General features: G+C 39.5%; 1 protein-coding gene across 1 annotated transcript; it reads right to left on the minus strand.

The window, feature by feature from the left end:
• Positions 1-10462: 10462 nt before the first annotated feature.
• On the minus strand, positions 10463-14358 carry SSTR1 (somatostatin receptor 1). Its single transcript, XM_011376429.2, has one exon. The coding sequence runs from the start codon at positions 13974-13976 to the stop codon at positions 12804-12806; it is 1173 nt and encodes a 390-aa protein (XP_011374731.1). The 5' UTR covers positions 13977-14358; the 3' UTR covers positions 10463-12803.
• Positions 14359-22634: the final 8276 nt, after the last annotated feature.

The raw sequence follows: 22634 nt of genomic DNA on the forward strand, positions 1-22634 counted from the left end.
TTAGGGATGTTAATCCACGTATAGTGTGATAGTCCAGTGATAAAATAAAATAAATACAATCCTTTCAAGCAAGAATTAATTTAAGAATCCACAATTGTAAATTTACTATCTGAAATTTTTCATTTTTGTAAAAGAAATAAAACATTAGTTAGAGATAAGCAATTGAAACAATGACGCATAATGTTTGATTTTTAAGACTATTGTGTGTGTTTTTAACTTACTGGACATAATATTAAAAATATATGTTTTCTAACTCAGAAGTAACCTTCAAGCAGTAAGAAAATATGATAGTAAGTAGGAGTAAATAGATGTGACTTTTACAAAAAAAATTTATTTCCAATACAAAAAAAGATTATTATGTATTATTAAAGACTATGAGAAATAAGTGAAATTGACCTCTTCAGCACTGCTTTTTCTTCTCTAATACTTTTGACCAAAAAAAAAAAAGTTTCCTGTTTTTAGAGCATTCTTTGCAAAATGTCTTATATTTCACATTATTGGTCAATGTTTATTTTTCTAGTATCCTGCAGCTTATGGGAAATAAGTGAAACATTACATTTATTCGAGTTATTCTTGGATGTTGAGCTATGATACTTTTATACATAGACTAAATATTATTTTGATATATTAAATGTAGACCCTATATTCTCCCTTTATAGTCATATCTGTTATTTGATTTTTTTCCAAGTCATTAGTCCTCCATTTCATTTTTTTTTATCATGGCTTTAAATATCCAGTGAGACCTTTTGATTTCTCACCTGAACACTAATAAATCACTCCTTTGAAGCTGCTTCAACTACAGCTACACAGCCAAGAATATCATAATAAAAATGATTGAGATAATAGTCATCATCATCATCATCGCCATATTAATCTCCTGGTCACAATCACAGCTTCCTCAGGCCTCAACAAATTCTCCATTCCTTATAAAGATTGATGAACTAAAATATACAAGAAAGTCTCCTTTTGCTCAGGAATCTCGAAGCATTTTGTAAGTTTGACTTTTGTATTGCTGATGATAATCACATGTTGTAACTAAGAAAAGATGCAGAGTAAGAGATTAAGTTTAAGCATGATATACTCTTTATTTAATTTTAAGTAACTGATGGAACACAAACCAAGGTCCAAGGGAGTATTGAAGGATATGAAAAGGAAAGCTACAGAAACTTAAGCATTTGCAAAGTCTAGCTCTTCTGAAGAGAAGTGTCTGCAGAAAGAATATCAACGAGGAAAAATGTCAGGATAAATATTTTCCATTGCCCTTGAAAATGATACCAGTACAAGAGGGGTTGGCAATAACACTCTCGTGCTTGGGAGATTTAAATCTTCTGAAATCTTCTGAACAGCCATTGGGATGCAAGGTTCTTGATGGTGCGGTACAATTTGAAGGGCCAAAGAAGGCCCCCTACAGCAAAAAGAAAAAGAACCCCACTGCTAATAGACTTATCTTTCGCTAGAAATACTGTACTTTCCTTTGCAAAGTCTTTAAAGTCTATAGTTGAGGTTCTCCCAAATACCAGTGAGTGAAACCACCTGTGTCAGAATCCGTGGAAATCCTGTTTTCACATGATGCCTGGGCTTTATTTCCAAGAGTTTCTTAAGGTGGGCGTTAGGAATCTATGTTTTTAAGATACTTCCCATTTGATGTGCAGCCAAGGTAGGAAACCATTGTTATCTCCCATTAAAAAGTCAACTAAAATTAAGGAGTTCATAATTGAAGTCATTAATAACTTGTACCATAGAAAAATTAGTTGACATGTGAGAATGATGTGCTCATGCAGGGAAGACTCCAGAAGACCAAAACGGGGAAAGAGACACACAGGAGGTAAGCAGTGACCCAATATCAAAATCAAGGTCTGCTTTGTCTAAATAAACCCATCAATTTAATATGATGATACTTTGCTGAGTGCTTCGAAAACTCACTGTGTGCCAAGTATTATTCTAAGTACTTTACAATATTAATCTTCATAATAACTCTGTGATGTGGATACTAGTATTTTTCCCATTTTACAGATTGGGAAACTAAAACTAAGGTGAAGATATGAAGTCAGTTACCCAAGGTCACACAGGTATTATGTGGTTGAGCTCCACAGTCCTGCTAATAATAGCTGGACTGCATAATGCTATCTTTCGGCTATGTTAGATAGCAGGCCAGGCACTGAGAAATCAAAGACAAATGGCCTTTAGGGAATTTTAGACTAATGGAAAACAACTGGGAAATCAGGTTCTTGCCATCTGTGCTTTAGAAAGAGAAAATAAAAACTCAATCTTGCCCAAGCAGATCCTGGTTGACTGTCCAGCCTCCTCATTGCTACTCACCATCTTTGCAGGAATTAGTTGGCTTTACAAATGCTTCTCCTTGGTCTCTCCTGTGCTTTTGTCAGAAAAAATGACAGGAAAATTTGAATATATATTCAATTTAGAGTGGAGTCAGTTTTATTTCATTTTGAAGTGGAATGTAACTGGATGTTAGTTGTGATGATTCTACAATCTCACTTTGGAGAAGATATTGCCATAGGAAAAGAATTAACTCTCAGAGAAATCGATGTAGTCATCAGTTTTATTCTTATAGATCCTTTCTTGATTTGCAAATGAGATGAGAGATGCAGCTGCAGGTGAGACAGCACTCATTTAAAAGAAATATTTGTCCGCCACATCTTTAAAGTGTCCACAGCTGTTTGAAATTGTGCTTTGCATATTTACCTCTCTGTTTTGCATTCTACTCCTACTTGAAGAGATTCAGAGATTCTTCACAAGAAGAATTTATAGAAAAAATAATTATTTATAGTTTATAATATCTGTTTTCAATATTTAGAAAGGGTGATTTTTTTTTCTGAGTTTCTCATCTTTCCTTAACTAGACTCTATCTCTTGAATAATCCAGTGAATTCTATTTAATTGGCATCCTATAAATGTCATGACCTCTTAATTGGAAAGAGTTCAGATGAAAAGATTTGGTTTAATGCTTTTCAATTACTTTACACTGTTTTTACAACAGAACTACTAGTTTAATTAGAGGAAAAATTTCCCAACTAGTTACTAATGTCCTAAAAGCTATTTATTATAGTTTATAGGACTGAATTAATGCTGCTTATCTAGAATTTTGCCTTTTTGTCCTATTCTAATGACCATTAAAGTTATAGTATCTGATCATTATTCTAATGTTTCTTAATTATTTAATTCTTAATAATTAGAACATGTTTACTTCATAAATAAAAAGAAAACTTTTCTTAGTTTTCAGTGTTCTTGAACTGCTATTATCTCTATGGCAGTTATGTAAATGAAAAGGATTATTAAGGCGTGTAAAAAATACTGAAAGGACTTATGTGTCACTTTGCTAACATTATGGGGCGGAAATTATTTTTATTCTCATTTTTCAGTTAAAAGGTCTGAGGCATGAGAGGATAAATGACCTGCCCCTGGTGACATAGCCAGTGATTTTCAAAGCCAAGATTTGAAACCACGCATTCTGATTCCTGGTCCCATCTACTCAATCACTGTGCTATGGTATCTCTTGCTTCATTGGAAGAGGCGTGTATGGTGCAGCCTTAGATGTATTATGTCGTGTTCTTGACATGGACACATTTGACATAGAGGTAAAACTGGTGTTTCTATTAGGCAATCTAATTGTCTCTGGAAAATATTACAGTTTCTTTAGCAGTTACCAATAATTTATTTCATTTTCCTTCTTTAGGTACAGACCTTGACTAGAGTGGTACATTTGGACATTTTGCTTTTGGTCATCGATTTGTAAATCTTGAGACAATAGTCAAAATTTTCCCACTTCTGTGTCATTTGTGGAATGAAATCTGGGTCATTTAAATGGACTTTAACTGATATGGTAGAAGAATTATGGTTCTTGGACTCAATAGGTCTGATTTTTAGTTCTGGTTCCACTAAAGACAAATTTTAACATGATGAATGAGTTTTTTGGTGTTTTTTCCCTCTCTCTCTTTACATGCTTGTAAAAGAAAAAAGACTTCTAGTTCATAGAAGTCGTGGGGAAGATTCCTTGAAAAGAGATATGCATGTAAAGCACCTAGCAAAATATGTCTCTTTCAAAGTAGGTATTGAATGAATGTTACTTCTGTTTCCTTGCCTGCCTTGCCGGGTACTATATTTTAACTCTAGTTACTGACAGTTTTATATAACTGCTATGAAATCTGAGAGGAACAGAAACTGTCAGTCTAATTCATGGGAATTGGTTATCTTCACAATAGTATTTCAGGCCCCAAATACATGGCACAAATATATTTGTAAGCCACAGTTAAACTTATTTGGATATTATTTTACTAATAATTGGTGCCTATCTCTGGCCATGGCGAGCTCATTTCTATTACTTAAAACAGCAGTCCCCACCCTTTTTGGCATCAGGGACAGGTGCTCATATGAGACTCTAATGCCTGATGATCTGAGGTAGAGCTGAGGCAGTGAGGCTAGTGCCAGGGAGTGGCTGTAAATACAGATGAAGCTTCGCTCACTCTCCTGATGCTCACCGCCTGCTGTATGGCCTGGTTCCTAACAGGCCACTGAGCTTTCTTCCCCCCAATTTCTGATGATATAATGGCCCAACCAAACCTTTGTATGTCATTTCATGCTTTATTCACATACATCCCTAATCTCAATGTCATCTTAAATACGCTTAAAATGCCTTTATCGCTTTTTAAAAATATATTTAAACATTAAAATGCCTTTATCACTTTTTAAAAATATATTTAAACAATGCCATTAATCTTATGGGAATTTAATATATTGTTGTAAATCTGGATTGACATCTAATTATGCTCATTTTAAAGATGTAGTATCTGATGCAGAGTGATTAATTTTCTTGAGGTCATATGAAATCTGTCAGTAATATTTGTGAGATATTTTGAATTTCCCAAATAAATAATATCATTAATATTCTTTATCATAGAAAAATATACTATAAAAATAAAGATATATTTTGCACAAATTTCAGATGTGCATGTTTAGAGGCGTGAAAGAAATTTTTTGTATATTTAAAGTTAATTTAACACCATTCACTTAACTATATGACTAGATCCAGTAGAAGCATTTAAAAACCTGAATCACTTTAATTCTCTACTTCGTCTTGCAGATATACCAATAACGATTAATAATAATAATAGACTGTCATTTAGTATATGTCTTTTGAAGAAGACATACATAGTGTGTGTGTGTGTGTGTGTGTGTGTGTGTGTGTATGTATGTGGCTCCTGGGTATGCACCAGGCTGTAGATGGTTCTTATTTATTTTTGCCACATAACATATAACTTTATTATTATCTATTTTGGATACTAGTATATTACTTTACTTCTTAGGGTCTACCCTGGTACTTCCAGTAGAGTTGACACCCTCAGCTCCAAGGGTAGAGTATATTACCCAGGTTTAGCCAAACACATTCCCCAGGCCTTGCTAATGGGTTCAATAGTAGATACTGTCAGAGCCTGGAATTTGAGTTTACTTACAAACTAATAAGCTAGTCTGTTGCTGCTTTGTAGGTGCTGGAAAAAAAACACATTTCTGGCTCAGAGACAAAGGACTTTATTACTCATGGTGCAGCCAGTAAGCAACATGATCTGAATTTATTTGTTTCTTTTTTTTTTTTTCTTTTTAGGTTGAGAACTTTCTATAACATTTTATTCCTATTACATTAGTTTCTTTTTCCCTTGAATCTTATGGGGGTTGTGTAGTATGAACCCAGATGGAAACTGTGTAACAGTGAGTTTGTAACACAGCTGAAGAACCCTGATCTTGGGGAAGTCACCACTTTATAGCAAGCAGTAATCAAACCTTCTCTTTGTCCTTGAAAGTAATATTACCTAATCACTCAAGATTACTTGCTGCAAACACAAACTTGAGAAATAATCCAGGCAAGAATGGTCAGGGCCTCATATTCTTTGCATCCCCAGCAAGATGTGGAGGTTGAGAGAAACATGGAGGGGTGCCTCCCAACACATGAATGATCCTGGACAGTTCAAATAGAAAGAATAATTTTTGCTCTTTCCCCTGAAATTTGAACCTTGAAAAATGTCATATTTCAGTTTCTGCAGCTGTCTTGTAATTACGAAGGAATAGCCAATCTGAAAATGAAGCCAACAAAGCAAAAGTTAGAGATGAGAAAAGGAGACTGAAAAAAAAGTATTTACTGAGTTATGAATCAAGTACATCCTGAAGCCAGATCTTCCTCAAGAATTTTTAGTTTTGTGAGTTAATGAGGATTTCCTTCATTCACAACTAGAGTTCTGACTGATTTGGCATTTGACATACATTGCCTCATCACAATGCCCTTTAAAGAAGGTATTATTATTCTGATCTTATAGATAAGCAATAATGCATCATGGAGATTAACTTGCCCAGTATCACACAATGAATAAAACAGAGCCATGTCTGCTGATGACAAGCTTCATGCTCTTAACATGTAAACCATTAGTTCTCAAATTTTAGTGTACTTGAGAAGCACTGAGACTCACCTCAGACCTAATGAATCAAGTTCTCTATGGTGGAGCACAGAGGATATGCATTTTTATAAGTTCTTGGATATCTGATGCAGGAATCACAGACTACTTGTTAAGAAATATTTACCTTAGATAAATATGTGATTTCAAGGATACTGCTGCCTGACATTCTGATATTATGTCCTTATTAAAAAGCCTTGCTTCTGAAAGGTAACATCTGAAGCCCTGTCAGCGATGTAAACTGCAACTCAAAGGAAATCTTTTTCTGAGAAGAGCACTATTGGGAAAAGTCAGAAAACAAAGAGTTTTGCACTAGGGGTGAGGGGAGAAGGATTGGTAAATGGAACTTAAAAGGAAATAGGAGTGAGTAAATTATTATCTAAGAAGTCTCTTTTTGATTAATTAAGTTTGTGTGTGTGTGTGTGTGTGTAAGTTCAGATCCCAGAGTTCATATATAGGAAGACTTCAGAGTCTTTTGGAAAAGGCATACAGACATCTGCTTGATTTGCCAGTTACAGTGGCTCATTGGACAGGAAGGAGAATGTTTAATTTAATTATTATTGACTTTGAATAGACATTTTGCCACTGCTAATAATATTAGGTAGATTAATGAATTGTTCAAGGGTTATGGAGACAGAAAGAACACAGTGAGAGCTATTGTTCATCAATATTTGGATAGTCTTTCCCAGAATAGTCATGTAAGTCACGTCTTATTGTAAAATATTTTCCTATTTGCCTTTTGGGTCTTGAATTTCTCTCTCTCTCATTCGCGCTCTCTCTCTCTCTCTCTCTCTGTGTGTGTGTGTGTGTCTGTCTGTCTATCTGTCTCTCCTGTCTCTGTCTGTTTCTCTCTCTCCCACTCAATTTAAAAAGAGTATTAGTTGTTTTTGATACAAGTATTACTGTGAAAGTCAAAACTATTGCTGTAAATGATATTCTACAGCACCTACATAACATGTCCTCTTCCAAATGATACATGGTAAGTCTTACTCTGATGCATGGTAAATCTTTCTTAAAATTATTATTTTTTTAAGTTGGAGTACTTGATGTCTTCGTCCGTAACTGGTCTGGCTATGTAAGCATGAGGAGGAGCATAATGTTGAACTCTACTGTGGAGATAAGATGTTAACTGATAGCATTCTTCACTGCTCATTTCCTTGTATACTTCCTGTCCACTCAAAGTTAAAGACTTGAATCAATCTGGCTTTAAGAGATATCTACATTTAGAATTTTGAGCTCATTATTATTCCAAAGAATTTTAGGATCACACCTGTAGTTTCATTATTAAATGAGGATAATATTTCCAGCTTTTGGCTAATAATATTTAATATACATTTTGACAATAATTAAGCTTATTATCAAAGTGAACATTTTACCGAAAGACTTTTATTTAACATTGTATCTCCTTTTTAGAAGATGCTTCTCTCTACCCAACAATTTGATAAGCGGGTATTTTGATATTTTAGTTTGAACTGGTTATTTCTGTTCACAGGCCTCTTCAACTTTGTCATCATTACAAAAACACTTTCCTTTCCTTTACACTTGAAATAAGAAGCTGGAATATATCTGATCATCCCTAACACAGTCATTTATTAGTGTACGAACCCTGTCTCCAGATATTTAACAAAATGGTAAATGATCACTTGCAACATTATCTCTGTACCTGCCTCCCTCTAGAAAAACCATGTAATAATGCTGAACGCATTTCAACAAACAGAAATAAGTTGAATGCAAACCACGCTATCCATCTAAATATGTGGAAGAGGTTCTCATTAGCTCACAGGTGTATGGTGCAAACAAGCGACTAGCATAGACTTTGCAATACTTTATTTTTTATGCATACATCACTGTAACAATTATGTGTGTAGCTTTCAATCCTTTCAGTTGAGTACTTAACCTCTCTGACATGGTACATTAGAATAAAGGAGATAATAAGCAAGATTTGTAAAATATAACCATACTACCAATGTGTTTTTTAGAAAATTGCTATGACATCTCTATTATTTCTTTAAAATAAATTGGAAATATATCACAACTTTTAAAAATGTATCATCCTTAATATTCTCCAGGAGAACTCCTCGCCTTCTTTCTCAGGCTAAAACCATACATTCAGCATTCTGTACAATGGTCAGGGTAAAATTAGATGAGGCATCAGACGTTTTCAAACATAATCTTTTTAGAAAGTATTGTGAGAGAAGGTAGCCTGAGAAATTCTGCCAGTAAGAGAGATAATACTTCATGGACACTAAACTGATACATTTTAACTTCGTCCACAAATGGTGTTTCATTGCAACATCTTACTCTAAGGTGAGGCTCATCACCTTAGAATAGGAGAGGGCTTAATTTCAAGTTCTAAGCAGTGCAAAAATAGCTTGGAATGGCGTGGGGAGAGGGTTGCACAAGGATTCGCTAAATCTTTTGTTCCTGCTTCAGAACATTGAAGGCTAAGACTAAAGGACTCACCTCCTATGTTTCTTCTCTAGTGTGAAGGGGATGAGGGGTGCGTGGAATATTTTTAAGTGAAGTTGACAAATGTAAGGAGACATGTAAAAATCTAAGAGAGCTATAGAAAAATATGCCAGACAGAGAGACCCTGAGAGTCACCAGTGTAGAGTCACCAGATCCCTTCTAGTCACTAAGGCTCATTATGAGCCTGCCTGCGGTGGGGTGAGGTCACTCCATGGCTGAGGCTAGGGTTGACAACCTAGCTGATTGGCTGTATGAGGGCTGTGGAAGATTCTGAGAGGGCTGCAGCCCACAGGAACTGAGGTATAGCCTTCATGAAGCTGAAAGATCAGAACACAAGCTCCAGAAGCTACAGATTTCAACAAACTGCAGCTGGGAATCATCCGGGTGTACAAATGACCTGTTCTCAGAGAGCAAAGAGCAGAGAGGGTCCCTCTCCCAAGGACCCCACCTCATCCCCTCCTGCACTAGGATGGATAAAACCTCTTCTTCTCTACTCTAAAGTGATTTTAGGGATGCAAAAAGAGGAAGAGGAAGCCAGCCAAGAGACTGTCTAAACTTATTTATATAAAATCTTGAAACTTTCTGAAAATGGCTACTTAAATTATCAGCTTAAGTGGATGTTTGAATATTTATTTAATTTTTTTTCTCCCAGCCAGTTTGAAAGGGGCTTGGAATAATGTTTAGATTAGTTAAAACCAAAATAACAAAATGTTTTTTCTGCACATCTATGAGTTCAATTTGCCACCTTGCTATAGCTTTTAAAAATAATAAGACAAAAGGCCACTTATCTTTATTCATCTTGAGGTAATGTACAGAATTATAAAGCCTAGAGTTACAGGGCATTTGAAGGTCCCTGAAGCACACACCCCCCCACCCCATGCCTGGTTCTGTACTCACTGCTATTGCTGCTTGGAAAACGCTTCTTTCCATTCGTTTTGCTGTGAAAATAAACTGTTTTTTATGTCTATTTAAAAAATACTCTTCTAGTAATTTCTTAAAAATTCTTCTAGGGATGAAAATGGCTATTTTGAACAAAGCATAAATATATCTTTTATGTTGAAATCTGATTTTTATATTTCTTTTACCCATTGCCCTCAGTAACACCTTTAGGTTCTCTCTCTCTCTCTCTCTCTCTCTCTCTCTCCCCCTTCTATTATCTTTCCCTGGGATGTAAGTTAGCAGTTATTTAGCTCCCATAACAAAGTATGAGGTCATAAATGAAGGCATACAGTAATTTAAAATGATTGAAATATCATTTAGCTTGATAGCGACAGCAAACCATAGAGAGTACAACCCAGTGCACTGCTTCTTATTCACAATTACTCAAAGTTGTTTTTCCCTCCTCTCTTTGCTAATGGAGTTTTCCTTTTTAAGAGATAATTCAAAGTGTAACCTTAATTTTGGTAAAATTTCCAAAGGTAATTGGAAACTTTTCTTTTTAAAATCTAAATGAAATATAAAACAACCAAGCCAATGTGCGTGTGGCTTTAAGTAATCTGTTGAAACAGTAAAATTCAAATGCTGAAGTCAGACAGCTTGCAACAACATAATACATTTGTTTATTTAGTTAATATTACAATGGTAACAGGTGAAGAGCACTAGATTTGTATCCTCTTAAGAGGTTAATAATCAAGATTTTGATTTGTAAATTTCACTGTAACCATTAAAAAGCTATTTTCCAAAGGAGTAATAACATATTATTATTAAGGGACAAAACTAAACTTTCTGATTTATGACCAAAAGCATATTTTGGTTCATTAGTTTAAACTACACATTAGAAACATTTTAACTCTTAGTTACTGCTTTCAGGAAAGCACAATGTTCTTGAAGCAAATATACACAAACATCTTTTTCCATAGTGATTTCAACCATTGTGAGAGAACCTGAGAGCCCCAGATTGACTATCTCCCAAAGGATCATTGTTATACACTCTGGCTCACTTAAGCAATCAACCAACAAAAAATGTAGTTAGCGCCTACTATGTACAAGCCAGCATAATCGAGCAATACTGGAAATACGAAGAAGTAAAATTATTGGTCCTTTGCCCTGCTCAGGTTTCCAATGTAGTTGGTAAGATTAAACATAGACACAAATTACTCTACTTTCAATGTCTTCAAAAGAATGATGATATGAACTAGATTCTATGTTAGAATCACCTATGCTGGACACGAGAGGAAGCAGAGACATAAGCAGGGACATCCTCAGCACTGAGTAAAGTCTGTCGGAAACAAGTTTTTCAGTTCCAGGTTTGAGTGCTGCTTGACTCCCCCTTATCTGAAAGCATTTTGACCAGCCTCATACCTGTCACTGTTAGTGGCTATATTTGGGAAATGTTTCATGGACTCATGACAATGGAGCAATATAAACAAACATATATAACATGTGAATATGTATTATATATTCAAATCATATATAGGGTGAAGTTGAAAGCTAGGAGTTCAGGGCTTCCCACTCTGCAGTAGAGGGAGCTAACTCATAATTATAAGACAAGCAAAAATAGAAAGCCTAGAGGAAAGAATAAGAAAAGAGAATCCAGGAATAAGAAGAGCTTTTGGGAGGGCCTTGGGGAGAGAGCACCCCCCCCATCCCAAGTGTGGTGGGCGGGGGAGCCTTGGGCTAGGCAAGTAGAGAAAAGGAAAGCAGAGACACGTTTTCAAACAGTACAAATAAATAAATAAATATGTTAACCAAGAAAATAACTTATTAGGCACCACCGCTTGAAATGCAGCAACCCTCAAGTGTCCGACAGGCCCCCTCTCTAGCCTGCAGGTGACAGCAACGCAGTCGAGATTGGCCAAGGCTCTGAAGGCACCACCTGAAGTCCCAGTCCCGTGCCTGGTCTTCGAGATAAACCGGAGCAGGAAACTGATTCTGTTGTTACTCTTAGATATGCACCTTCAGAAGCTTGGGTGAGGGAGAAACAGTATAGCTGTAGCCACGCTCCGGGAAGGCCCCCTGGGAAAGTGCGCCGTGTCCCGCGTGGCCTAAAGCAGACCAGCATTCCGGGAGTGATGGTCTTTGAAACCAAAAACGACGGCTGTGCGCCGGACTGGAGGGCAGCTTCCATTACAACCCCCCAAACCCCAGAACCTTCAAAGAACCCTCTCGGTCCTTGTTCTCAGCTCCTTTTTGCTCTAAAGGGGGGTTTGGATGGGGACTGCAGAATGCCTAAGGTTCGAAGCGCGGGACCAATTTTACTAAGCACCTGGCTCCGCTCTGGGTGGAGTGGGAGTGGTTGAGGGGCTCGGAGAAGGACACTTCCTCCTCTGATAGTAAGAGAAAAGACCAGCTGCCCAGTTCATTCTAAAGTCGTACTTCCCTTGAAGTAGGGATTTGTAAAGGGAGAGCAGTAGTTCTCGAGACTCCGCTAGAGGCACCAGGCAGAATCTGGCGAGCAGAGGGACGCGGCGGGGCGGGGCTGAGGGCCAGCTGGGGACTCGCCCCGAAGAAAACTCGTGGCGATAACCGTGGCTCAGCTTAAACAAACAGAAATAACGGCTGGCGCAGCTGAGGGTCAGGCCGAGATGGCAACGTTAATGAGTTCAGTATCTGCACCAGCAGGAGGGGCGGAAGGATAGATCGAATTACAGAGTGGGGAACACAGAGGGGTGCAGAAGTACAAGCGCAGTGGAGGGAGGAGTGAAAGTAAGAGACAGGAGAAAGAGGTCCGAAAACCTTCCTAGTTTATAAGCAAAACTTGCCCAATTCCACCTTTGTCGCGCACTTTCTCCGGGGCTCCACGCGAAGCTCCCTGTATCCTAGCCCCACTTTGCCCCACTGCACCCTGACCCCCATGATAATTTCACCTCTCGTACTCAGACTCCCTTTCTCCTTATCTTCCCCCACCCTTTGCGCGGGGCTCCTGAGTGGTCCCGGCTCAGAGAGTCGTGAGCCGGGACGTGCAGGTGCCGTTACGGAAGACGCCACCCGACTCCAGGTTCTCAGGTTGAAAATCCTCCACGCTATAGGCGCGGCTCTTGAGGGCGGTGGCGTAGTAGTCCACCGGCTCTTCCGCGGCGTTGTCCATCCAGCTGAGGCACAGGATGCGCTGGAAAGAGCGCTTGAAGTTGTCCGAAAGGAAGCCATAGAGAATGGGGTTGGCGCAGCTGTTGGCGTAGCCGAGGATGACCGACAGCTGGCTCACCGTGGCGTCGTCCTGCTCTGCAAACACATTTACCAGCTGCACTACATAAAAAGGCATCCAGCAGATAACAAATACCATCACCACCATCATCACCATTAGGGTGATCTTGCGCTCTGAGCGCTTGCGCTGCTGCCAACCGGCCTTGAGGGCTACCATGCGCATTTTCGCGATGATGAGCACGTAGCACAAGCAGATGGCCCCGACGGGCAGCAGAAAACCCATAAGAAATGTGTACAACACGAAGCCCACCAGCCAGCGCTGGGCGGGCTCGGGCATGAGCATGTTGCAGGCCACCGTGCCGTCACTGTTGGCTGCAGTGCGCGAGAAGACCACGATGGGCAGAATGACGAGCAAGGACAACACCCACACCCCCAGATTCACCACCTTGGCCACGGTGGGCCGGCGGTAGCGTGCTGCCTTGATGGGGTGCACCACCGCCACGTATCGGTCGACGCTAAGCACAGTCAGACAGTAGATGCTGGTGAACATGTTGACTGCGTCCACACTGAGCACGAGGCGGCAGAGCAGCGCCCCGAAGGGCCAGTGGCGAAGCAACGTGGAGGTGACTAAGAAGGGCACACTAAGCATGAGCAGCTCGTCGGCAATGGCCAGGTTGAGGATGTAGATGTTGGTGGCCGTCTTCATCTTGGCGTAGCGCAAGATCACGTAGATGACCATGGAGTTCCCACACAGCCCCACTAGGCACACCACGGAGTAGATGAAAGAGATGAGGATGGCGCTGCCCTGGCCCTCGCTCAGGGTCCCATTCTGGGACGCATTTCGCCCCGGCTCCTCCATGCCGTCCGCGGCGCTGGCCCCTGGGCCCCTGCTGCCGCCGCCTTCGCCACAGCTGCCCGGGCTGGGGCTAGGAGAGGAGGGAGAGGAGGCGGTGCCATTGGCGAACATCTTGGCTGGTGGGGCTGCCGGGGCTGGGGCGCTCTCTTCGCACCCCCGCCGCTTGCGCCCTCACTCTGCACCCTGGCCGCCTGCCCACAGCTCACTGCCGCCGAGCGCCTAGGAGTAGCGCACAGCTTCTGCGGGTAGCCGCGGCGGGGCGCATAGCCCAACCGCTGCCTGCGCGAAGCCGCTTGCAGCTCCGGGGCGCCTGGGCACAAGTGAGCGTGGAGAGGGGAGGCCGAGAGGCTGGAGCCCCGCGCCGCACAGCCATTAACTGGCGCGGCTCTGAGCTGGTGAATGATTAATAGGCACCACCAGCGCGTCAGCAGCTACGAAAAGGAAGGGGGTGGGGGAGAAAAAGAGGAAGGCAGGCAATACAGGAGGAGGCTTATCACCCCTCGCCCCCTTTTTTTTTTCCCTTCCCAGTCCTGCGCTCCAGTCAACTCGAGCAGCTGCTTCCAGGGCTCTCCTGCAGCACCCTTTACCAATCCCTCGGGCGGATCTGGGGAGTTTCTCCGCCTTCCTGGAGGATGGGTGGAAACTAAAGGTGTAGATTCTGTCCCATTCCGCCCAGATTCTGTCCCATTCCGCCCAGTTCCTGTCCAAGGCAACGACTGAAGCCGACCCCAGGCATAGATGTCTGGAGTTCATTCTCAGTTTCCCTCTGCTGCTACTCACCCGAGGGACCTCAACTCCACTTCGGTCCAACCCTCCGGAGCCCTAAACCCCGACCTCCCGACTCTGCTTGCCCTGCTTCTCAGACCCGCCGCGGAAGCTCCCGGTCTTACTTACCTAGGGCGCACTACCTCCAGACCCACGCGTAGGTGGCCCGTGCAAAGTGCCTGTGCAGCCTGGTAGCGCAGTGACGTTTTTTTGCGCGTTCCAACTCCTTTCTTTGGGCCGGACCCCAGCACAGGCTCCCACACAGATACTCTTGTAGTCACGGAAACTGACCCTAAGCCGCGAGCCTTAGAAGGAAGAGGGACAACAATCGTGCGTTAGGGGCTTCTGCGTTACATCACCGCAGGCAGCTCTTCGCAGGCGGGAGTGTTCAGGGGCCTGGGTAAACCACTGCGAAATCTTATTAAAGCTTGTAGTGCCCAGAGCCCCCTACGTCTCCCTGAGGAATATCGACTACAGAAAGGAGGATGTGCGGCTGGCAGCACGGAAGGAGCCTGAGGCTCCCTCCCGAATGTGCCAGGCACCGTATTGGAAATCCATCTAGGTGTTCACTGGGGAAAGATACGGCTGCGCCGCTAGGAAAGGCTCCGCCCGCGTCCCTGCTGTACTTTGTACCCGGGAGAGTTGGCGGACCCTGGAGGAGGAGAGTGTAAAGGCCTGGGCTAGCCGGGATGACAGCTCTTCTAAGCCCACGCTGGGCCAACAATGCAAGTGATCAGACCTGTAATCAACTTCAGGAATAGCAGAGTGACTTCGAGTCTTTCCATGAAACACTAGGATTTCAGCCTTTTCTGGAGCCCGTGGACGTGAGACTCATCTCTAATTTACGTGCCTAAACCTTTAAGACACAGAAATCGATGTAAGCAAGTCTAAAGCTCACTTGGGAATTGGATGGTTTCTGTGTAAAAACAACAACAACAACAAAAAACATACATTCAGTTACCATGATTTTTAACGACCTCTGGAACTTTCCACTAGCCCTAGTCTAGGCTCCCTTAGCTTTCCAATTATTCCAGTCCAAGAAAGAATCACTAACTCCCCTATTCAGTTTCAAGATCCATTCAATTCTTTATCCGAAAGGTTCTTGGGAAGACTGACCAGCAGCAGCCTAGTGCTGGGCCTTTTTCAAGCCTTTAGCTTTGTCTCCAGTTTCTTGTTAGTTCCTTCTTCCTCTGAACCGGTGGTACCCACTGTACTGAGTCTCAGCTTTCCCTCCCATCAGTTTACACAAAGGAGACGAAAACTTAAACAGAAACTAAACTCCTCATGGAGGCTATTTGTACCAGACGGTTTGGAATGTAGAAATGGATGCAGAAATTGAAAAAAAAAAAAAAAAAGTATAATTCCTATTGCTCCCCGTTTTATCTGGAAAATCGTTTCATAAATGTGTTTTAATTCTCAAAACTAAGTGCTCCTGCAAGGAAAAGGATAACTTTTGTAGCGTGTTGATAATAGCAATCAGAGATAAAAATAAATGATGACAGACTCTCATAGGAATATGTGCAATGGACACTGAATTATTAATGAGAAATATGTTAGGAAGGAATTTGAAACTTCATAACTCATTGCTTTATCTAAACAAATTTATCTAAAGTGGAATGTGGAATTGATAGTTAGTTGTATTTCATTTTCCTTAAAAAATACAGCACATATGGAGGGAAAAATGTTTATTGGGTTTTAAAAAATGTCACCCCTTCCAGAAGAGCTTTTTTTACTAGCCAAGCCTCATAATGGTTCAGATGCCTCTTTGCCAATCACTGACTAAAGACACACAGCTATTCCTCAGGGGCTGTCATTTCAACGGTCATCATATAGACACTTGGGGAGGGGGGATCGATCATGGTTTCTGTAGGGAGAGTGGGTGATGGGAGGCAGTAAAACACAACTCAGTTGTTTAGACTCACATATGTTCACTTTGCAGCTCATCTTAGGGATATGTCCTCAATTTAGTGGTAGCCTAATAATCAAAAGAAGAAAACTTAAGACTTTAAATAAACATGCTTTTTTTGTTTCTGAAGTGGTTTCTAGGATGAATTATTTATCCATGAAAAAAGATTTACAATAAGATTCCACTTTACACCCAGCTGTAATATTTATTAAAGAAAAATAACAAATGTTGGTGAACATACGGAAATTAGAACTCTTATATGTTGTTGGTGGGAATAAAAAACAATGCAGCAGCTTTAGATGTTCGATGATTCCTTAAAAAGTTAAAAGTGGAATTGCTTTATGACCCAGCAATTCCACTCCTAGGTATTTATTCACCCAAATTCAAAACAGGTGTTTGAACAAAAAAACTTGTACGTGAATGTTCATAGCAGCACTATTCATAATAGCCAAAAAGTTGAACAACCCAAATATCCATCAATTGATGAATGAGTAAACAAAATGTAGTAAATTATTCATTCACAAAAAAGAATGAGATACCAACACATACTACAACATAGATGAACCTTGAAAACATTTGCAAAGTGAAAGATGCCTGGACACATATTGCATGATATTACTTACATAAAATCTTCAGAACAGGCAAATCTGTAGAGACAAAGCAGATTAGAGGTTGGCAGGGGCTGAGCGGGGGAGGAAGTGAGGAATGACTGCTTAATTAGTATGGGGTTTCTTTTTCAGGTTATGAAAATATTCCAGAATTAGACAATGGTGGTGATTATACAACATTGTGAATGTACTAAAAACCACCAAATAGTACACTTTAAAAATGGTTAAAATTATGAATTTTATGTCATGCTAATTTTACTTCAATACAAAGAGAGATTGAGAAGGATATGAGCCATGCAGTGTTATCAAATTTTTTCGGTCCTGTATTTCTTAACATTGTATCTGTGAACTAATCCATGGACAAACAAAACAATCAAGCAAAACAATCAAGCAACATTTCTGGGCTAAACAACATATGATGGTGTTATAGCTGTTTTTAAATTATTTTAAGAGCAGGAGCCTAGTTAGGTATCTGCCTTCCTCTCAGACCTCAATTAATGTAAACATTTCCTAATAAATCAGGAACGCTAATGTAGGCATGGGATCGTTATAATGTGTAAGGAACATGGCCTGCCTATAAGTTAAACAACTTTCATATTTTGTTTAAAAACTTTTTTTTAAAAAAAATCTAAATCTAATGAATCTAAAGCCTTGAAGAGCTTAGGATAAGCTTGTTTTCACCATTGCAGTTACTGGTCCTCCAGTCCACCCTTCTTTGGTTGCTATTTTTTCCTATGCCACTGTGATAGGAACATTTCTAGATATAAGAAACTAAAGATGACTTCCAAGAAGGGGAGAATAAAAAGTCTTAAATTAGAAAGGCAAATTCTTAACCAGACTGATTTTCTTCCCTCGTCTTAATTCTCTCCTGCAAGCTACACTCCCTTATGCTACCAGGTACCAGGTGCACACTTTGATTACCCTATGTATCACACAGTGTTATGATTTTCTTGTGTTCTTATCTCTTCCTCCTTCTAAAACTGTAAGTTTGTTAAGAATAGGGGCTATATATTTTTTAATTGTTATATCCCCAATGCCTAGTGCAGTACCTGGAAAATTACCCAACGCTTATTTTAAAAAAATTTTTCCAAGGCATCCCATGGATAATATCTTTTTATTCTAACCCACAGATGTAGATGCAAAGGAAAAAAAATTGGGCCTCTTGCAAGAAAAACTTTCACATCAGTGTAATCCATCATCTGTAGTAATTCCTTACATTTAAATCATTCTGGATAATTTCTATTTGCATGTCCTATATCAAAAGTTTTCATGCTGATGACTCATCCATTGATCACTCTTGGTCTTAAATTTCTTGGCCAAGAAAGGGCTCTGGAAAAATGGGTAGTACGTACTTTAGTAGCTAATAATAGTTATTTACTAATATCGTGCAATGTGGAAGTCATTATATGTGGATGATTGTTTCTTTTTAATTGCACTCCTGAGTCTCAGTTGCTTTGGTGGAATAGTAATTATCAGGAGCTCAAACTCAGCATCTGTCAGAATTGTTATTAATGTGGTTTTTCCAGTTGGAGCCTATGGTGATCCTCAAATGATCTCTAATCCATGCCAGTGGTAAAAGGCTGGTTTGGCCAGGGATTAAAGGGAGCACTTCCTGGAACATACTCTGCACGATATCATCAGAGTTGTGTTTACAAACACCTATCTGGACAGATGGGACCAAGCTAGCTATGAGAGGGGAGCACCACACAGCAATAGGCCCATAGCAGAAGTATGTGTCACTTAAGGACCATCTGCCACTAAGAAGTTAATATGACAGTCTAATAAGAAAGTGACCAGACTACAAAGGTGGGTAAAGGGATAAGGAACAATCCTGGAGTTCATTTCCCCATCGCTTCACAGCAGCCTGGTAGCCTATGTTTAAATTCATCACCAATCTCAGCAAGCTCACCCTGGCCTGATGATTTTCCTATTGCCTCTTCTGTGAAACAGAATGACAGAGTCTTTTTTATGCTTTCAGAAAAGACACACAGTGCAACAACTCACATTTTTCCCCTGTGGATTCTCTACTACTGAATAATATTTCTAGAAACAGGAATTCAACACGTACAGGAAAGTATTCACTATTGTTAATGAATAAATAAAAGTAGAACAAAACTGGCCACACGTTATCTGTATTATTTTGAATAGTCCCTACCAGTAATACATTTTTCTGTAATGTTGTCTCTGTTAGTCAAGGATTGCCAAAAAAAATTTGGGGCATTTTTCTTTTTAGCAGAAACTACAAAACAAAAGACGCTTTCAAAGACACAAAACCATATTTTGATGTTTAATTTTGAGCATGGTATTTAAACACTTACAGCAAAATCACTCATTCCTTGAAAAAGAGGGCTGTTCCTTTAGAGCGGGCTGTATCTGTCACAGTCAGCTTCATCAGAGAGCCCACAGCCAGCAAAGGGATGGGTGTGAGAAGCAGAGATGGTTTTGTAGATGAAAGCTACACAGTCATCTTTATTTTTTAAAATGCAAAAAGTTATATTCTTTTTATAAAAAGGCATATAATTAGAGAGTGATTTAAATCATGTAGCCATCATCAAATTGTCACTTTGTTCCTATTTTAAGAATGTTGAGGTAGGAGCCTAGGCACATGCTCCATCAGTCAAATACTTCTTTGTTTAGATGACATGAAGCAACTTAAATGATTGATCTTCTTTCTTTTCCGCAATGAAGATGGAACTGGTCAGTAGTGTCTCTGTGTTGAACCCATCCCTGTCCTCTGCTGGAGGCAGGAAGAATGGAAAGAGGGTGGGCAGTGTCTGTGAGCTATGCGCTCAGAGTCACTGGGAACTTTTCAAGAAGGGAATGCCTGGATCACCCATTCCTACCTCCTGAGGGCAGGCTGCCTCAGGCTGACCAACACCAGGCCCTGTCTCTGCTCTTCTTTCTCTGTGCAACATGAGATGGTACTTTACTTTGTTCTTGAGGAAGCAGCCTGTGTGACAGTCTGACCTTTCCTTTCCTTTCCTGTCAGAAGAGGGAGGTAAGAAGATAGCACAGTCCAGGTAGGGCCACCTGGACTAAATTAGGAAGTCACTATTCTTTATTGACTGCCTGGGTGAACTGAATTTTACTGCTTATACAATTAGCCAGATCTCTGGTTTCTGATACTATATCATGTGATTAAAAAAAAAATTAATGGAAGTAAAATTCAGACTGTAGTAGAACAGACTTAATTCATAATCATATTGTGTATGATCTTTTTTTTTAATTTGTCAACCTATAATTAAGCATATACTTTCTCATGATTTAAATGGACACTTTTATTAGGTTTGCAAAGTCTGGTCTTTCTTGTTTTGTTTTGTTTTTTTCCCCTTAGATAACTACTTCCTGTATCTATTATTCCTTCTGCTATTCTCTTTCCTAATAAATTTATTCCTACGTAAGTTTTCATTACTTTCTTTTTTTAATTTTTTTAATTGAAGAAATTAAACCTCACTCTCTCCCCTCTGGTAACCACTAGTCCATTATCCATGTCCATGAGTCTCTGTTTGTCCAGTTCATTTGTTGCTTTTGGGTTTACATCTCACATATAAGTGATGTCATGTGATTTTCAACTTTTTCTGTCTGGCTTATTTCACTTACTATGATTATTTCAAGGTCCATCCATGTTGTTGCAAATGGCAGTATTTCATCTCTTCTTATGGCTGAGTAATATTCCATTATATATATGTGCCACAGCCTCTTTAGCCAATCATCTATTGTAGGACACTTTGCTTGCTTCCATGTCTGGCCACTGTGAATAATGCTGCTACGAATGTCGGTGTGCAAATATATTTTCAGATATGGATTTTCAGTTCTTTGGGGTAAATACCAGTAGAGGGATTGCTGGATCATATGATAGATCAATTCTTAGTTTTTTTGAGGAACTTCATACTGTTTTCCACAGTAGCTGTACCAATTTGCAGTCCCACCAGCAGTGTATGAGGGTTCCTATTTCTCCACATCCTATCTAGCCTTTGTTATTACTTGTCCTGTTGATGATAGCTATTCTAACAGGTGTGAGATGATATCTCATTGTAGTTTTGATTTGCATTTTCCTAATTGCTAGTGATGTTGAGCATCTTTTCATGTGTTGTTGGCCATTTGTATGTCTTCTAGGGAGAAGTGTCTGTTCAGGTCCTCTGCCCATTTTTGATTGGATCGTTTGTTTTTTTGTTGTTACTGAGTTCTTTGAGTTCTTTGTATATTTTGGATATTAGGCCCTAATGGGAGGCGTTGCTTGAAAATATATTTTCCCATTTGGATGGCTGTCTCTTTACCTTGTTGATCATTTCTTTTGCTGAGCAGAAGCTTTTTAGTTTGATGTAGTCTCATTCACTGATTTTTGCTTTTCCTTCCCTTGCCTTTGAGGTCAAATTCATAAAATCCTCTTTAAGTCCAAGATTCTTGAGTTTCGTTCCTGTAGTTTCTTCTATGCATTTTATTGTTTCAGGTCTTATATTTAGGTCCTTAATCTATTTTGAGTTAATTTTGGTGTGTGGCGATAGACAACAGTCTAGTTTCATTGTTCTGCAGGTGGTTTTCCAATTTTCCCAGCACCACTTATTGAAGAGGCTTTCCTTTCTCCACTGTATGTTTTTGGCTTCTTTGTCGAAAATTATTTGCCCATATAAATATGAGTTTACTTCTGGACTCTCGATTCTGTTCCACTGGTCTATGTGTCTGTTTTGCTGCCAATACCATGCCGTTTTGATTACTGTCAAATTTGAAGTTGGGCAGAGTGATGCTGTATAATTTGAAGTTGGGCAGAGTGATGCCTCCAGCCTCATTCTTTTTTCTCAGGATGGCTTTGGCAATTTGGGGTCTTTTGTGCTTCCATACAAATCTGATAATTTTTTGTTCTATTTCTTTAAAAAATGCCAATGAGATTTTGATGGGGATTGCATTAAATCTGTATAATGCTTTAGGTAATAAGTTCATTTTAACTATGTTGATTCTTCCAATCCAAGAATACGGAACATCTTTCCATTTCTTTGTATCTTCTTCGATTTCTTTTAACAGAGTCTTATAGTTTTCATTATATAGGTCTTTCACATATTTTGTTAGATTTATTCCTAGGTATTTTATTCTTTTTATTAAAATTGCAAAAGGAATTATTTTTCTCACTCCTTTTTCTGATACTTTGTTGTTAGAATATAGGAATGTTATGGATTTTTGAACGATTTTGTATCCAGAAACTTTACTGTATTTGCTTATTGTTTCTAGTAGTGTTCTTGTGGAGTCTTTAGGGATTTCTTCGTTTTCTATTTGGATGCCTTTTATATCTTTCTCTTGTCTGATTGCACTTGCTTGGACCTCCAATGTTATATTGAATAACAGTGGTGATAGTGGACAGTCTCGCCTTGTTCCTGATCTTAGAGGGAAGGTTTTTAGTTTTTCACCATTAAGTATAATGGTGGCTGAGGGTTTGTCATATATGGCCTTTATTATGTTAAGGTACTTTCCTTCTATACTGATTTTTTAAGTGTTTTG

Source organism: Pteropus vampyrus, unplaced genomic scaffold, assembly GCF_000151845.1.
Source record: "Pteropus vampyrus isolate Shadow unplaced genomic scaffold, Pvam_2.0 Scaffold10, whole genome shotgun sequence".
Taxonomy (NCBI): Eukaryota; Metazoa; Chordata; class Mammalia; order Chiroptera; family Pteropodidae; genus Pteropus; species Pteropus vampyrus.

Excerpts from the sequence above, each read along its gene's own strand:
- SSTR1 (XM_011376429.2), bottom strand. The coding sequence starts at position 13,976 with ATGTTCGCCAATGGCACCGCCTCCTCTCCCTCCTCTCCTAGCCCCAGC.